The sequence below is a fragment of the Lycium barbarum genome, chromosome 9, assembly GCF_019175385.1.
Source record: "Lycium barbarum isolate Lr01 chromosome 9, ASM1917538v2, whole genome shotgun sequence".
NCBI classification, from domain to species: domain Eukaryota; kingdom Viridiplantae; phylum Streptophyta; class Magnoliopsida; order Solanales; family Solanaceae; genus Lycium; species Lycium barbarum.
Genome location: NC_083345.1, coordinates 123,745,802 through 123,757,863, shown reverse-complemented (window position 1 = coordinate 123,757,863; position 12,062 = coordinate 123,745,802). Strand labels below are relative to the sequence as shown.

At 34.1% G+C, this 12,062-nt stretch overlaps 1 protein-coding gene across 1 annotated transcript; it reads left to right on the top strand.

The window, feature by feature from the left end:
* The first annotated feature begins 4,832 nt into the window (after nucleotides 1-4,832).
* LOC132608743 (ACT domain-containing protein ACR8-like) lies at nucleotides 4,833-9,397 on the top strand. Its single transcript, XM_060322475.1, has 7 exons — nucleotides 4,833-5,091; nucleotides 5,785-5,830; nucleotides 6,316-6,430; nucleotides 6,522-6,589; nucleotides 6,771-7,337; nucleotides 7,437-7,541; nucleotides 8,223-9,397. Exons 1-7 carry the CDS (start codon nucleotides 5,003-5,005, stop codon nucleotides 8,583-8,585), a joined length of 1,353 nt encoding a protein of 450 aa, XP_060178458.1. The 5' UTR covers nucleotides 4,833-5,002; the 3' UTR covers nucleotides 8,586-9,397.
* The last annotated feature ends 2,665 nt before the right edge of the window (nucleotides 9,398-12,062 follow it).

The following is a 12,062-nucleotide window of genomic DNA, read 5'->3' as shown; positions in this document are numbered from 1 at the left end:
TACATTATGGTTAGTTGTTATTGATTTCCTCGAAGGAAATAACAATTAATGTATTTTCCCCTGAAGGAATTAATAACTATGTGGTTGCCTCTTTGATACAAAATGTTCAGATGTTAACGATGAATCTCCCTGAAGGAGATGTTTAAAATATTGAAGTTTAGAATTCAATATTTATTTCGTGACACCAGTAGTGTCGAAATTTACTTTCATGGTACCAAAAGTATTCAAGAAATATTTGGTAATAGAAATTAATGATCAAAGGCTCCAGAAGAGCTAATTATTTATTTGCAAGTATCATGACACTAGCAGTGTCCAAATAATATCTGATCATGATAAATAAATTGAAGTCTCTTGAAGATGTTATATATGATAATACCATTCATCATAGATCGTAATTGGTACGATCGGAACACTGTAGTAGACCTGAAGTTTACTAACAATAAAAATGGTTATCATATTGAGACTGCAAATGATCGGAATATTAAATATCTTCAAGCTACTATGGGTAAGAAATACACATGTGAAATTTTACCCGAGCATGATGAGATCACATACCACGATAAACCAGAAGTTTATTGATATATAATTTCATGCAATAGTAAACCAGAAGTTTATTAAAAGAAATAGCACTCGTCATGGTAAACTTGAAGTTTACGGGTACAGATAATTTTATCAGTTGACAAGACCATTTTGATCTTCCTGATTTAAATCTAATGTGCTAATTGAGTGTTTAAAATATATTGAAGAACTAGAAGATTCTTCAAGAATTTGTTTGTGTTGCTTGTTCTCATGATAAGTTGATTACACCAGCTAATGTTGGGACTGAATCCCCAAAATTCTGAAAAATATAAAAGGTGAATGTGGGCCCCTTCACCTGTAATGTGATGTCTTAAATAGATGCATCTATGAGACGGTCACATGTATGTTTATTGTCAACTGGCAGTTTGACATTTACGAAGTTGCTCGCTCAAAATGATTGAGTTGGAAGCACAATTTTCAGAATATGTAATCAAGACAATCATCTTGATAATGCTGGTTTATATCTAAGTTGGTTTGGCATTAGATGCCTCCATAATACAGCTAAACCATTGCTTATGAGAACAGAGTTTCAGATGTTGGTCTGAGATATGATATATTGCATACAACAACACTTGTATGCTTCAGATCAATAAATTTTGATAAATTCTCCCCTCATATTTGGTTCAGGGTCAGGAACTAGACATTTTCATCTTTTAGCATTTGATGTGCGGTACATGATTAATGGATATACCATGATGCACACAGATGGATTTTCCCAAAGAAAATGGGGACATATGTCACTAAAATAAGGGGGAGAGAATAAGCAACTAAGAAATATGTTGTGAATTATCATCAGTATGATCCTCAGATAATTCAAGTCAAATGCTGGAAGCATTTGCTGACCCAACTATTTCATATTTCATCTGCAAAATGCTCCTAATGTCCCTGAAGGACAGAGTCTACAACATGCATGGAGCATGGTAGACCAATCGGTTCCAAATATAATAATCCTTGAAAAAAGGGAGGAACAAATGATCATATTAAGAAGGCAAAGTGCTCTTGAAGAGCCGACGACATAACACTTCATGAAACCTTATGCGAGGTTCAGGTACCTGAAAATAATTAAGTATTGAGATCTCAGTAAGTTATGTCAAATTGCGAACCGATACAACATGATATCTTGTTGACAATATTTTGATACAATATAGCGCGCAATATTGTATAAGATTGTGAGGATTTGATTTCTACGTCTCTTAAAGCATGTTGACGTAGAATAATTACCAAGTAAAATGATGCATCTTGGTAAACGTAATGTTTATTGGGTCAGCAGTCCAAACAACAGAAGATGTCACATTATTTATATTGATGGAAGTTGTCACAGCCTATATGGCTTACTTGACAAAATTTATATGAAAATTTCTGAAGGATTCAAAATGCCTGAAGCATATACAAATTCTTGGAAAACTTGTTTATAATCCTTAAATGGATTAAATGAATCAAGGCTGATGTACTGAAATCGCCTTAATGAATATTTATTGACGAAGGGTACAAATAAGATCATGTTTACCCTTGTCTCTATATAATAATCAGAACCTTTCATATTATTATGCAAGTTGATGACTTGAATATTATTGGAGCTCTTGAAGAGTTTCCGAAAGCACTTGATTATATCTGCTGAAAGAGGTTGAAATGAGAATATTGAAATGGTCCTGAAGTACCATATATTTGTGCAGTTGATGCATTTATATATCTTGCTATAACTACAGGCATGATATAATTTACTCTAACATGGAGTTATTGAAATAGATCAACTGCATATTGCAAATGAAAGCCCAGACATGAAAGTATTTGTCCTAACCTATATTGTCAAGTGTTTTGGACATACAGGGCATTCATCTGATCGACATAAAAGTTCAATCCAGATGTGTTATCTATTTCCATGAAGGATTATTGTCATGACAGTCAAATCATAGAAAGACAACAACAGATTATGAAGCAAGTCATGATGTACTTGTCCTGATTGCAACAATATTATACGGCGATGATGCAACTCTATCTGAGAAAAGAAGATGCAGATCATCAACCAGTTCGTCAAATGATCATTTACAGATCTGCTAAAAGCTCTGTCAATCTCAAGATATGATAAGTTGGTATACAAGATTTGTTACATCACCGTTAAGAATTATGTGATGCTTTAATCAGGGAGAGCAAATACGCGTTGTACTCTTTTTCCCTTGACCAAGGTTTTGTCCCATTTGGGTTTTCCTGGCAAGGTTTTTAATGAGGCAGCTCTCAAAGCGTATTACTAGATATGTGTACTCTTTTTCCTTCATTAGGACTTTTCCTAATAAGGTTTTAACGAGGCACATCATGTAATTAATGGACATCCAAGGGGGAGTGTTATGAGTATGTTTGTCCATTAAGTTACTTAGCCACCTAAATGGCTTAGCCATTAAGTTACTTAACTATTAAGTTACTTAGCCATTAAGCATATATTTTCCTCTATAAATAGTGGTCATATGTAGAATTGAAAGAAGAGGAATATAATCTGATATCTCTCTATATATTGTCTCTACATATTTCTTCTGTGTATTTACTTTATAGTTTTTATTTCATAACATTACCAACTTTTTTTCATTTTGCATTATTAGGAGATTAGGAAATGAAAAGAGAAAGAAAAGACGATGAGAATTGAATTTACACTTATTATATGGTATATTTAGATTAATACCATTAGAACCGGAAGCACTTATGTTATAAATATATTTCAAAACTTTTAGTGAACCTTAATTAGAATTCAGATGAAATATTTGTTCAAAATTATATTTCACGCACAATTTCAACTTTCACAAACTTCTACAAAACTTTCTTCGATGAATTTCAATTCCAAACATTATTTTGTGTATCTTCAACTTAAATATTGTCCTTCAAAAAAAAACTTAATATCGTCCAAACGCCTTCTTAAAATCTTCAATTAAGTCTTTTGGCGATAGATAAAAGTTGTGAATTAAAGTCTAAGCGTTAAAAAAAATCTACTTTTTGGGCGTGTAGATTTTTTTTTTTTAAAATATATTTCTCTTTTATATTGTAATGACGAGGAAACTCTAATGTATCTCATAAGCCAACATGTCACATTTTGAATTTTAATTTTTCAATTAGGCTAATGTGGGCAAGCATAGATTAGCCTTGGCATGTGACATACTCACTTGTACACACCCTTTGCTAGAGGTAAGACCTTGAAATATAAAAACATTTAATCAAAATGTCAAATCTAATTTTTTTTGCATTGTCAACTAATTCTTTATTAAAAAAAAGTCAAATAATTAAGTTAATAATTAACAATAAAGGCACATTAGCACTTTTAACCCCTCAAATTTTTGATGAATTCTAGTTTTGGTCCTTGTGATTTTTTGTTAAGCACATTTAACTTTTAATTAATTGGTATGTGCACTTTTGATCTCTCAACTTCACGAATTCAATAAACTATTACTAAGTGCTAAACCATTTCATTATCGATATATTATGTTACTTTCATTCTATTATTACATATTTGCGAGTGTTATATAATCTTAGAAATACGCTAATTATCACATATTTCGTATATGAAGGGATAAAAAACACATATTTTACTTAATTTGAAGGTTAATGTGCTTAGTAGAATACTTCTCCTTCCATCTCAATTTTATGTAGCACCGTTTGACTTAAAATAAAGCTTAATAAAGAAAGGAAGACTTATAAAATTTGTAGTCTAAGAGCCCGTTTGGATTGGCTTATAAGTTGCTTATAAGTTACTTATAAGCTGTTTTCAGCTTTTTTGAGTGTTTGGCTGGCCAGCTTAAAGTCATTTTGTGCTTAAAATAAGCTCAAAAAAATAATTGGGCCCATTTAACTTAGCTTATCTAAAACAGCTTATAAGCTGAAAACAGCTTATAAGCCAAAAAAATTAAGTTAGACTATCCAACTTATTTTTTTTAGCTTATAAGCTGTTTGCAGCTTATAGACATAAGCCCATCCAAACAGGCTCTAAAATAAAACTTTAGACATTTATGTGGCTATAATCATTTCATTAGAGGTAAAAAGAGAATTCTAAAATTAAGTTGTTTCTAAATATAGAAAATTGACATTTGTTTTGGATGGATTAAAAAGAAAAGCGTGTCATGTCAATTGAAATGGAGGAAGCACAAGTGCTAAATCAGAATTCACCAATAATCGAGGGACCAAAAATGCAATTATCCCAATAAAAAAAGATAATAGTGACTCGTATAAATAAGGGTGTGTCTATGTGGGTAAGGAAATGAACAAAGAATACTTTTTCGAGTTGTTGCGATAAGTATACAGAGAGAGAGAAGAAAAAGAAAATATACCCAACCAAAAACACCATTTTCTCTGTATATCTATTATATATAGAGAAAGAGAGGATTTTGTTAAGGATAGAGAATCCAAGAGTGATATACACACACTATATATAGAGAAAAGTTGAAAAATGAAATTCAACACAGAAAATATGGATATGGAGTGGCCTGTTTTTTTGGATGAATATGAAAAGCTTGTTTTTCGAATGACTACTCCAAGGTTAGTCCCTTCACTCTAATTTTTTTTTTTCCTGCTACTCTATGTAATTTTCTCGAGCTTCTTCATGTTTTTTATCCAATATTGTTTCAGTTTCAACCCTGTAATTTTCTTCCTTTCTACATGAATTTGCTCTGTTTTAGAAGCCCGGCTATGTGTTGGTCGAACTCATTAGCTTTTGCTCAAACATTATAGTCGCTCCTGTCCACTTTACTTGTCGTCCTGAAAAGTAGGTGGTAAAAAATAGTTGTCATTTTAGAATATCAGGATATAATTATCTATTAGTTTTCACCTTTACCCTTACTTAATAAATGTGGAGAGAGATTAATGTGGTGAAAAAGAGAGCAGTATTAATTGAGATAAAAAAAAATAAGGATAATTTAGTCAACTGCCCTTTTAGTTAATGTTTTCTTAAGGGGTATGCAGGAAAACAACATGACAAGTAAAATGGACCGGGGGAGTATTTGGGTTAAGAAAATTCATTAAATATACACAGTAAAGTACTCCTGTTAAATTTCGAATCCAATTATTAGCACTTGAAGTCATCTTCAAAATCCAGAACTCATAAAGCTGAAATCATGGCTCCACCTCCGATGTTCTTACTTTTATTTTGGTATAATCAAATTAATTACTTTGATTTTCATAACTCAAATTTGAAAATTTGCCACTGATTAGTCTATGTCACTTATACTGCAGGGTTATGATCGACAATGCCAGTTGTTCAAACGCCACCCTTGTTATGGTAAGCAGCCTTTTCTGGAGTCCTCGAATCTTAGTGTTCAACTGTCGAGGATGAGTTAGTCTATTTTAACATTAATTGTCGAGCTATCACACCCTTGTTAACGTCCAGATTAAGAACCGGCTATAATTTACAAGTTACATAGGTGGAGAATCTAGGTAGAGCTGTACTCCGTACGTACCAAAATACATGTCATGTTTCCCTTTTTAAGAGTCAATTTGACAAATTTTCAAAGCCAAATTCGATTAGATTAATTCAATATTTTAAAATGAAAATTTAGATGTTCAATAACTATACTAAAAGTACTATAAGTTTCAATTATTCTCATATTAATTTTATGAAAAATATAGCTTAAAATGTTTGGTCAAAGTTTATGTAGTTTGACTCTCGAAAAACGAAATGTGAGAAGAATTTTGGGACGGAGGGAGTGTTTTTTATCCATTTTATTAGTCCTAATCTTTTCAGCTCTATGACGTGAACATGTACAGATTGATACTGCAAGGAAACATGGAATTCTTCTTGAAGCAGTTCAAGTTCTCACGGATCTGAACCTTTCGATCAAGAAAGCTTACGTCTCCTGCGATGGTCGATGGTTTATGGATGGTGAGTTCAATTCGTTGAACCTTTTGGTTTAACAGAGTTTTCAGTAAATTTTTAATTGATCTTTGACGTTTCAATTCATTTTGATCTGCAGTTTTTCATGTTACTGACTTGGATGGAAACAAGTTAACAGACAAAAAAGTCATCAGTTACATCGAACAGGTATATATATATAACTTTCATTTTAACAGGAATTGCATTACATACTACATTAGTGGATCCTTTATGTGCCTTGAATGGTTATTTAGTGGAGATTTTCAAAATTTATCTGCTTAATATAGATTATGAAGATACTAAATGATGTCTCTAGACTGAATTTGAACTTTTTGCTATTGTTAAACAGTCACTTGAGACAATTCACTGCGCAAGTTCAAAGAGCTACAATGGCTTGACAGCTCTGGAACTAACTGGGACGGATCGAATTGGCCTTTTATCGGAGGTCTTTGCCGTACTATCAGATTTACAATGCAACGTAGTTGAAGCTAAAATGTGGACTCATAATGGTCGTATTGCCTCCCGGATATACATAAAGGAAAGCCACTCGGGGTCCCCAATTGAGGACTCACAGAAGATTGACAGAATTAAAGCGCGTTTAAAGAACGTGCTTAAGGGGGATAACGATATTCGAAGTGCTAAAACATCTGTGTCTTTAGCTGTCACGCATACAGAAAGAAGACTTCACCAAATGATGTTTGCAGACCGGGATTATGAAAGAAAGCCAGTGATTAGGACTAGTGACGATACCCCAATAGTATCGGTATTAAACTGTTTGGAAAAGGGTTATTCTGTAGTAAATATTCAGTGCAAAGATCGAACTAAGCTTCTGTTTGATGTCGTTTGCACGTTAACAGACATGCAGTATGTTGTGTTCCATGCCACAATTGATTCTGCTGGGGACAGGGCATACTTGGTATATATTCTTTTTCCTACTTATCTTGCTTTTTATTTTTTTAATTAATCTTGTTTCATGAATGTGTGTTTGCTCAAGTTTGTTACAATCTTGTTTCAGGAATTCTTCATTAGGCATACAGATGGAACCCCGATTAGTTCAGACGCTGAAAAGCAACGTGTGATTCTATGTCTACAAGCTGCAATCGAAAGAAGAGCATCTGAGGTATTGTGCTCCTCCTTTTTTTCCTGTTTTCGAAACTAACGTCCAATTAGGGTGTGTTTAGGTATGAAGGAAAATGTTTACCATGGAAAATGTTTGCCAAAAAACAAGTGGTTTTTCTTATTATTATTTTATTTTTTGTGTGTGTGGTACGTTAGCAGAAAATATTGTCGCAAAAACATTTGTACATAATTTAGGTAAATGCTATGGGGTGTAAGGTGGGGGTGGTGGGGATGGTGCTACGGGGGGTTGGGGTAGGGTGTGTTGGAGGGGTGGGAGGAGACAATTAGAAAGGAATGTCACTTATGGAACTTGTTCTCCCTATTTTCATTAGGAAAGTTATTTCCTCATTTTTAAGGAATTTGTTTTCTTAAATAAAATGTTTTCCAAATATTTTGACTAATCAAACATGGGAAAATTAAAAAATTATTTATGGAAAATGTTTCCTCCATACTAAACACTCCCTTATACATTTCTCAAAGAGTGTTTAGAATCAAAGGCAAGTCCAAAGTTCAGAGTCAATGGGCTCGGAATTGATGTGATCTAGCATTATATTTACACATTTAGATCTTTTTTCATATGATCAGTACTTCAAGGCAAATGTAATCAGTTTTGTTGAACCCGCTCTAGACTCGCCTTTGTTTAGGATGTGCTTCTAACATAGTACTCTAATTCTGATCACAGGGGGTGAGGCTGGAACTATGCACAGGAGATAAACAAGGATTATTAGCCGATGTAACGAGAACATTCCGGGAGAACGGCCTAAACGTGACAAGGGCTGAGATATCAACCACAGGGGATTCAGCTCTAAATATATTTTACATAACAGATGCAAGGGGAAATCCAGCCGATTCAGTGATCATTGAGTCTGTTAGGGAACAAATCGGATGGAGTGACTTGAAAGTGAAGGAATTGCCATTGATCAATCATCAAAAGGTTGATAGAGATGAGCCCGCAGTGGGTGTAGGCGGGGCCATGTTGGTGTCACTTGGTAGCATATTTAGAAGGAATCTCTACAACTTGGGGTTGATCAAGTCATTTTCTTGATGCAAGAAAAATGAATCTTCTCATACCAACTTACCAAAAAAGAAGAATAGGAGAAGTTCATATTCCCCCCAATTCAGACTTTGGAAGCCTCAAAGGACACTTAATTTCAAATGGCATGTTTACATAGCTTAAGGATTATGGTAAATTGCTTAGTTGTTCTAGAAAAATTGCATAGCTTTTTTAGAATCCGACACACCGGGCGGTATTTTTTAAGAGGCCGAGCAACATAGGGTGAATGGTATTGGGAGCCACTTAGCCTACCGAACAAGTTGGAATGACGACGTACATGAATTTTCGTTGTTCATATTGCTACATTTAAGCAAGCAGTGGATGGCTATGCAACGACGCCTCAAGCTTGAAGCTAATTGGGGTCAACTATAAGAATCTTCACTGTCCATGATGCTCCATTTAAGCATGCAAGGGATGGGTATACAACGAGAACGCCTCAGTCTCAAGCAACTTGAGATCAGCTACATGAATCTTCAATGTCTATGTCGCTCCACTTAAGCAACACTGGAGGGGTATACGATAAAAAGGCCTTCATCTCAAGCAATTTGAGGTTAGCTATATGAATTGTGTGTATCGCTCCACTTAAGCAGGCGGTGGAGGGGTATACAATAAAAACGCCTTTATCTCCAGCAATTTGAGATCGACTTTATGAATCTTTACTATCTATGTCATTCCAGCAGGCAAAAGGGGCCAAACAGTGACTTACTAGGAAGGTTAGGCTGTAGAGGAAGTTGGCATTAGACACACTGTATATATGTAAATATCCACTATTTTTAAATGCTAACTTTAATGTTTGACTTCATTTTTTTATGCTTATAATTGCCTGTGTTGATGTTATCCATATGGTTCATACTGTTTGTCAAACTAACGAGAAAACACACTAAATGTTTTCAAGACAAAATAGTTTTCGCTTTGAGATGAAAACTAGAAACAAAAAAACAAAAAGGATGAATATACATAAGTTCAATAGTATGTCTAGACACAAGGGACTTCAGTTTGATATAATTATTTTTTATATTGTTTTTTAAAATAAACCGAGGGAGTCCATCGGTTTTAGAGCAAACGGTATAAATCAATGTAAGTATTTGAACAAAGAACATGACTGGTCTAGTGGTAGAGCTCTTTAATGTCAAGGAACATACTTGGGTTCGATTCCAAATTACTACATTTCATTATTTTATTTTTTTTAAAAACAAACAGAGTCGTCGATTTTCAAAAAGTGACGTAACATAAACCGACGGACCGTTTGCATCGATTTTCCGTCGGTCTTTTGCCTGTTTTTTAGTAGTGAGTTTTCTTGGTTGATGCATTGGTTGTAATGGATAGAAAGGTATTTTCTATAAAGAATGTTCCAAAAGAATGCTTTTGTCTGTTCTTTAATTTGCTTTGTTTAATTTGTTCCAAGTTAGTGGCTTTCATATTCTTTAACATGGCAAACGCACGCCATCCTTTTTTATACAATACTAAAGCACTTTTTGATTCCTTTTCTCACTTGTTCATGGCATGTTTAAAATAATGAGTATTGTTTAAGAAGTTATTAAAGGCATTCAATAGTAAAAAGTGTTCACTTATAGTAGTTTACGAGTATTGACACAGTAATTGATTGTTTACTTTAGTACTTTGGTATTTCAATTAGAATGTCTTAACGTCCAACGCACTTAACCACGGGAATCGATCCGAAAAAATAAAGCATCCTGGTCAATCAACCATCCATTGAGAATGAAACTAATAGGTACGTACGTAAGATTAAATTCTTTCTCGTCTTTCAACCCTCGCTCTTGCCTCAGTTTGGGTCGGGTCGGGTCGGTTCGGCTCGGCTCGCCCACCACCTCATTAAGCTTTGGATGTAACAAATCAATCTCCCAACATAAATACTGATGTATATTTATACTCACTGTACCAGTAAGTTACAACTGAGAAATGGAACATCAAGGTAATAACAAACACTAATTAAGAATGAAACTAAGAATAACATAGGAAGAAGGTAACCAGAAAGAGATGAGATACTAGAACATAGAACGGAAATGAGGGCTAACAGCAACCAAAGCTGCGACATAATACGCATACAACTTTTTTTTTTACACACAGTCCCTTTTAACCGGTTGGTAATTGAGCGTAGATCCCAAATAAAGTTCTCAAACATTTAACTCGCGCAGCCCAATAATCCTTATGGAATCAATCTCTCAACCGCTTCTAGCTCATATGCCCTTATGGAGTCAACTTAGTTCACAACTGACAACATTAGACTTCCACCTTCAATTGAGGACCGAACTCGTGGAACGAGACAGACGACTTTCTCTTTATTTGAAATTGGACTTGTTCGAAACAAAGGAATGTTGGCATGAAAATTCACTCTCAAACTCGGGACACTACACTTTCACCTATGATGTTTATGAGATTTGGGTCGTGACATGTTGACACGTGATGCGCTAGCTTTAAACGAGCGTCGACCTCGGTTTTTTAACCAAACTTATTAGTTGCTTCGCCTTGAATGTGCCTAACAAGCTTTTAGCCTTTAGCTTTTTGATCTTTAAACTTCAACCACATCCGTCAGCTACAAGTGGGTCGGTTGGCTTTATAGCCCTTTATAAATTTATTTTAAATTTTATGGATTTTTTACAAGATATTTTTATTTTTACACATAAATCTGAAAACATATAACACCAAAAAATCTTTGCGTGCCTGGTCAATTCTTTCTTTCTATTAAAACTGGAAAAGGTTATATGGATCTATTTCCTTTCCAATAGCTCACATGCTTCACTTTTAGGGAGAATGACGTATATATACATAAGAATAGAGTATATTTATTAAATATGACGATACTTTTTTAGTTTACAAAATATAACGATAGATTTCTTACAAAACATATACGAAAATTTTCGCTCAAGGCTAAAAATTTTCACTCAAAATTTTGTGTATGAAATGTGTACATCTCGCTCAAGACTTAAATATTTCGCTCAACATTTTGTGTATAAAATCTGTATGAAATGTGTATATCTCGCTCAAGGCTTAACTTTGCTCAAACTTTTGTGTATTGTAACTTTATGAAATGTGTATAGCTCGCTCAAGGCTTAGAATTCTCACATTTTTCGTATGTGAAAACTGTATGAAATATGTATATAACTGTGTAAATTTTGTTAAGTTCATGTTAGATTTTTGAAAATTTAAAACAACTACAATAACATTGTATACAACTTTCATACAATATTCATACAAATTTAATACAACTATAACGACAAAAATGACGGAATTGATGTTTTTCCAGATCTATGTTCTTAAGATATGCCGTCGAAGCATGGCATGAACTCACGAAAGAAGACGTCAGAATTTGGGGTTACTATTAATCGATCACAATTGGAATTCTCCTTTTCGAAGTCGTCAGTCTATACTCTAGCAGACACAGAGAACAGGGAGAAAGGGAAGGGAAGGGTGGGGTGGTGGAGTTCTAGGAGGAAACAGAATGGGAGA

What these genes read in the sequence shown, in the direction of transcription:
- LOC132608743 (XM_060322475.1), top strand. Translation starts at nt 5,003, where the DNA reads ATGAAATTCAACACAGAAAATATGGATATGGAGTGGCCTGTTTTTTTG. An exon ending in CAAACGCCACCCTTGTTATG is followed by an intron (nt 5,831 to 6,315) that starts GTAAGCAGCCTT and finishes GAACATGTACAG; the next exon opens with ATTGATACTGCAAGGAAACA. An exon ending in TCATCAGTTACATCGAACAG is followed by an intron (nt 6,590 to 6,770) that starts GTATATATATAT and finishes ATTGTTAAACAG; the next exon opens with TCACTTGAGACAATTCACTG.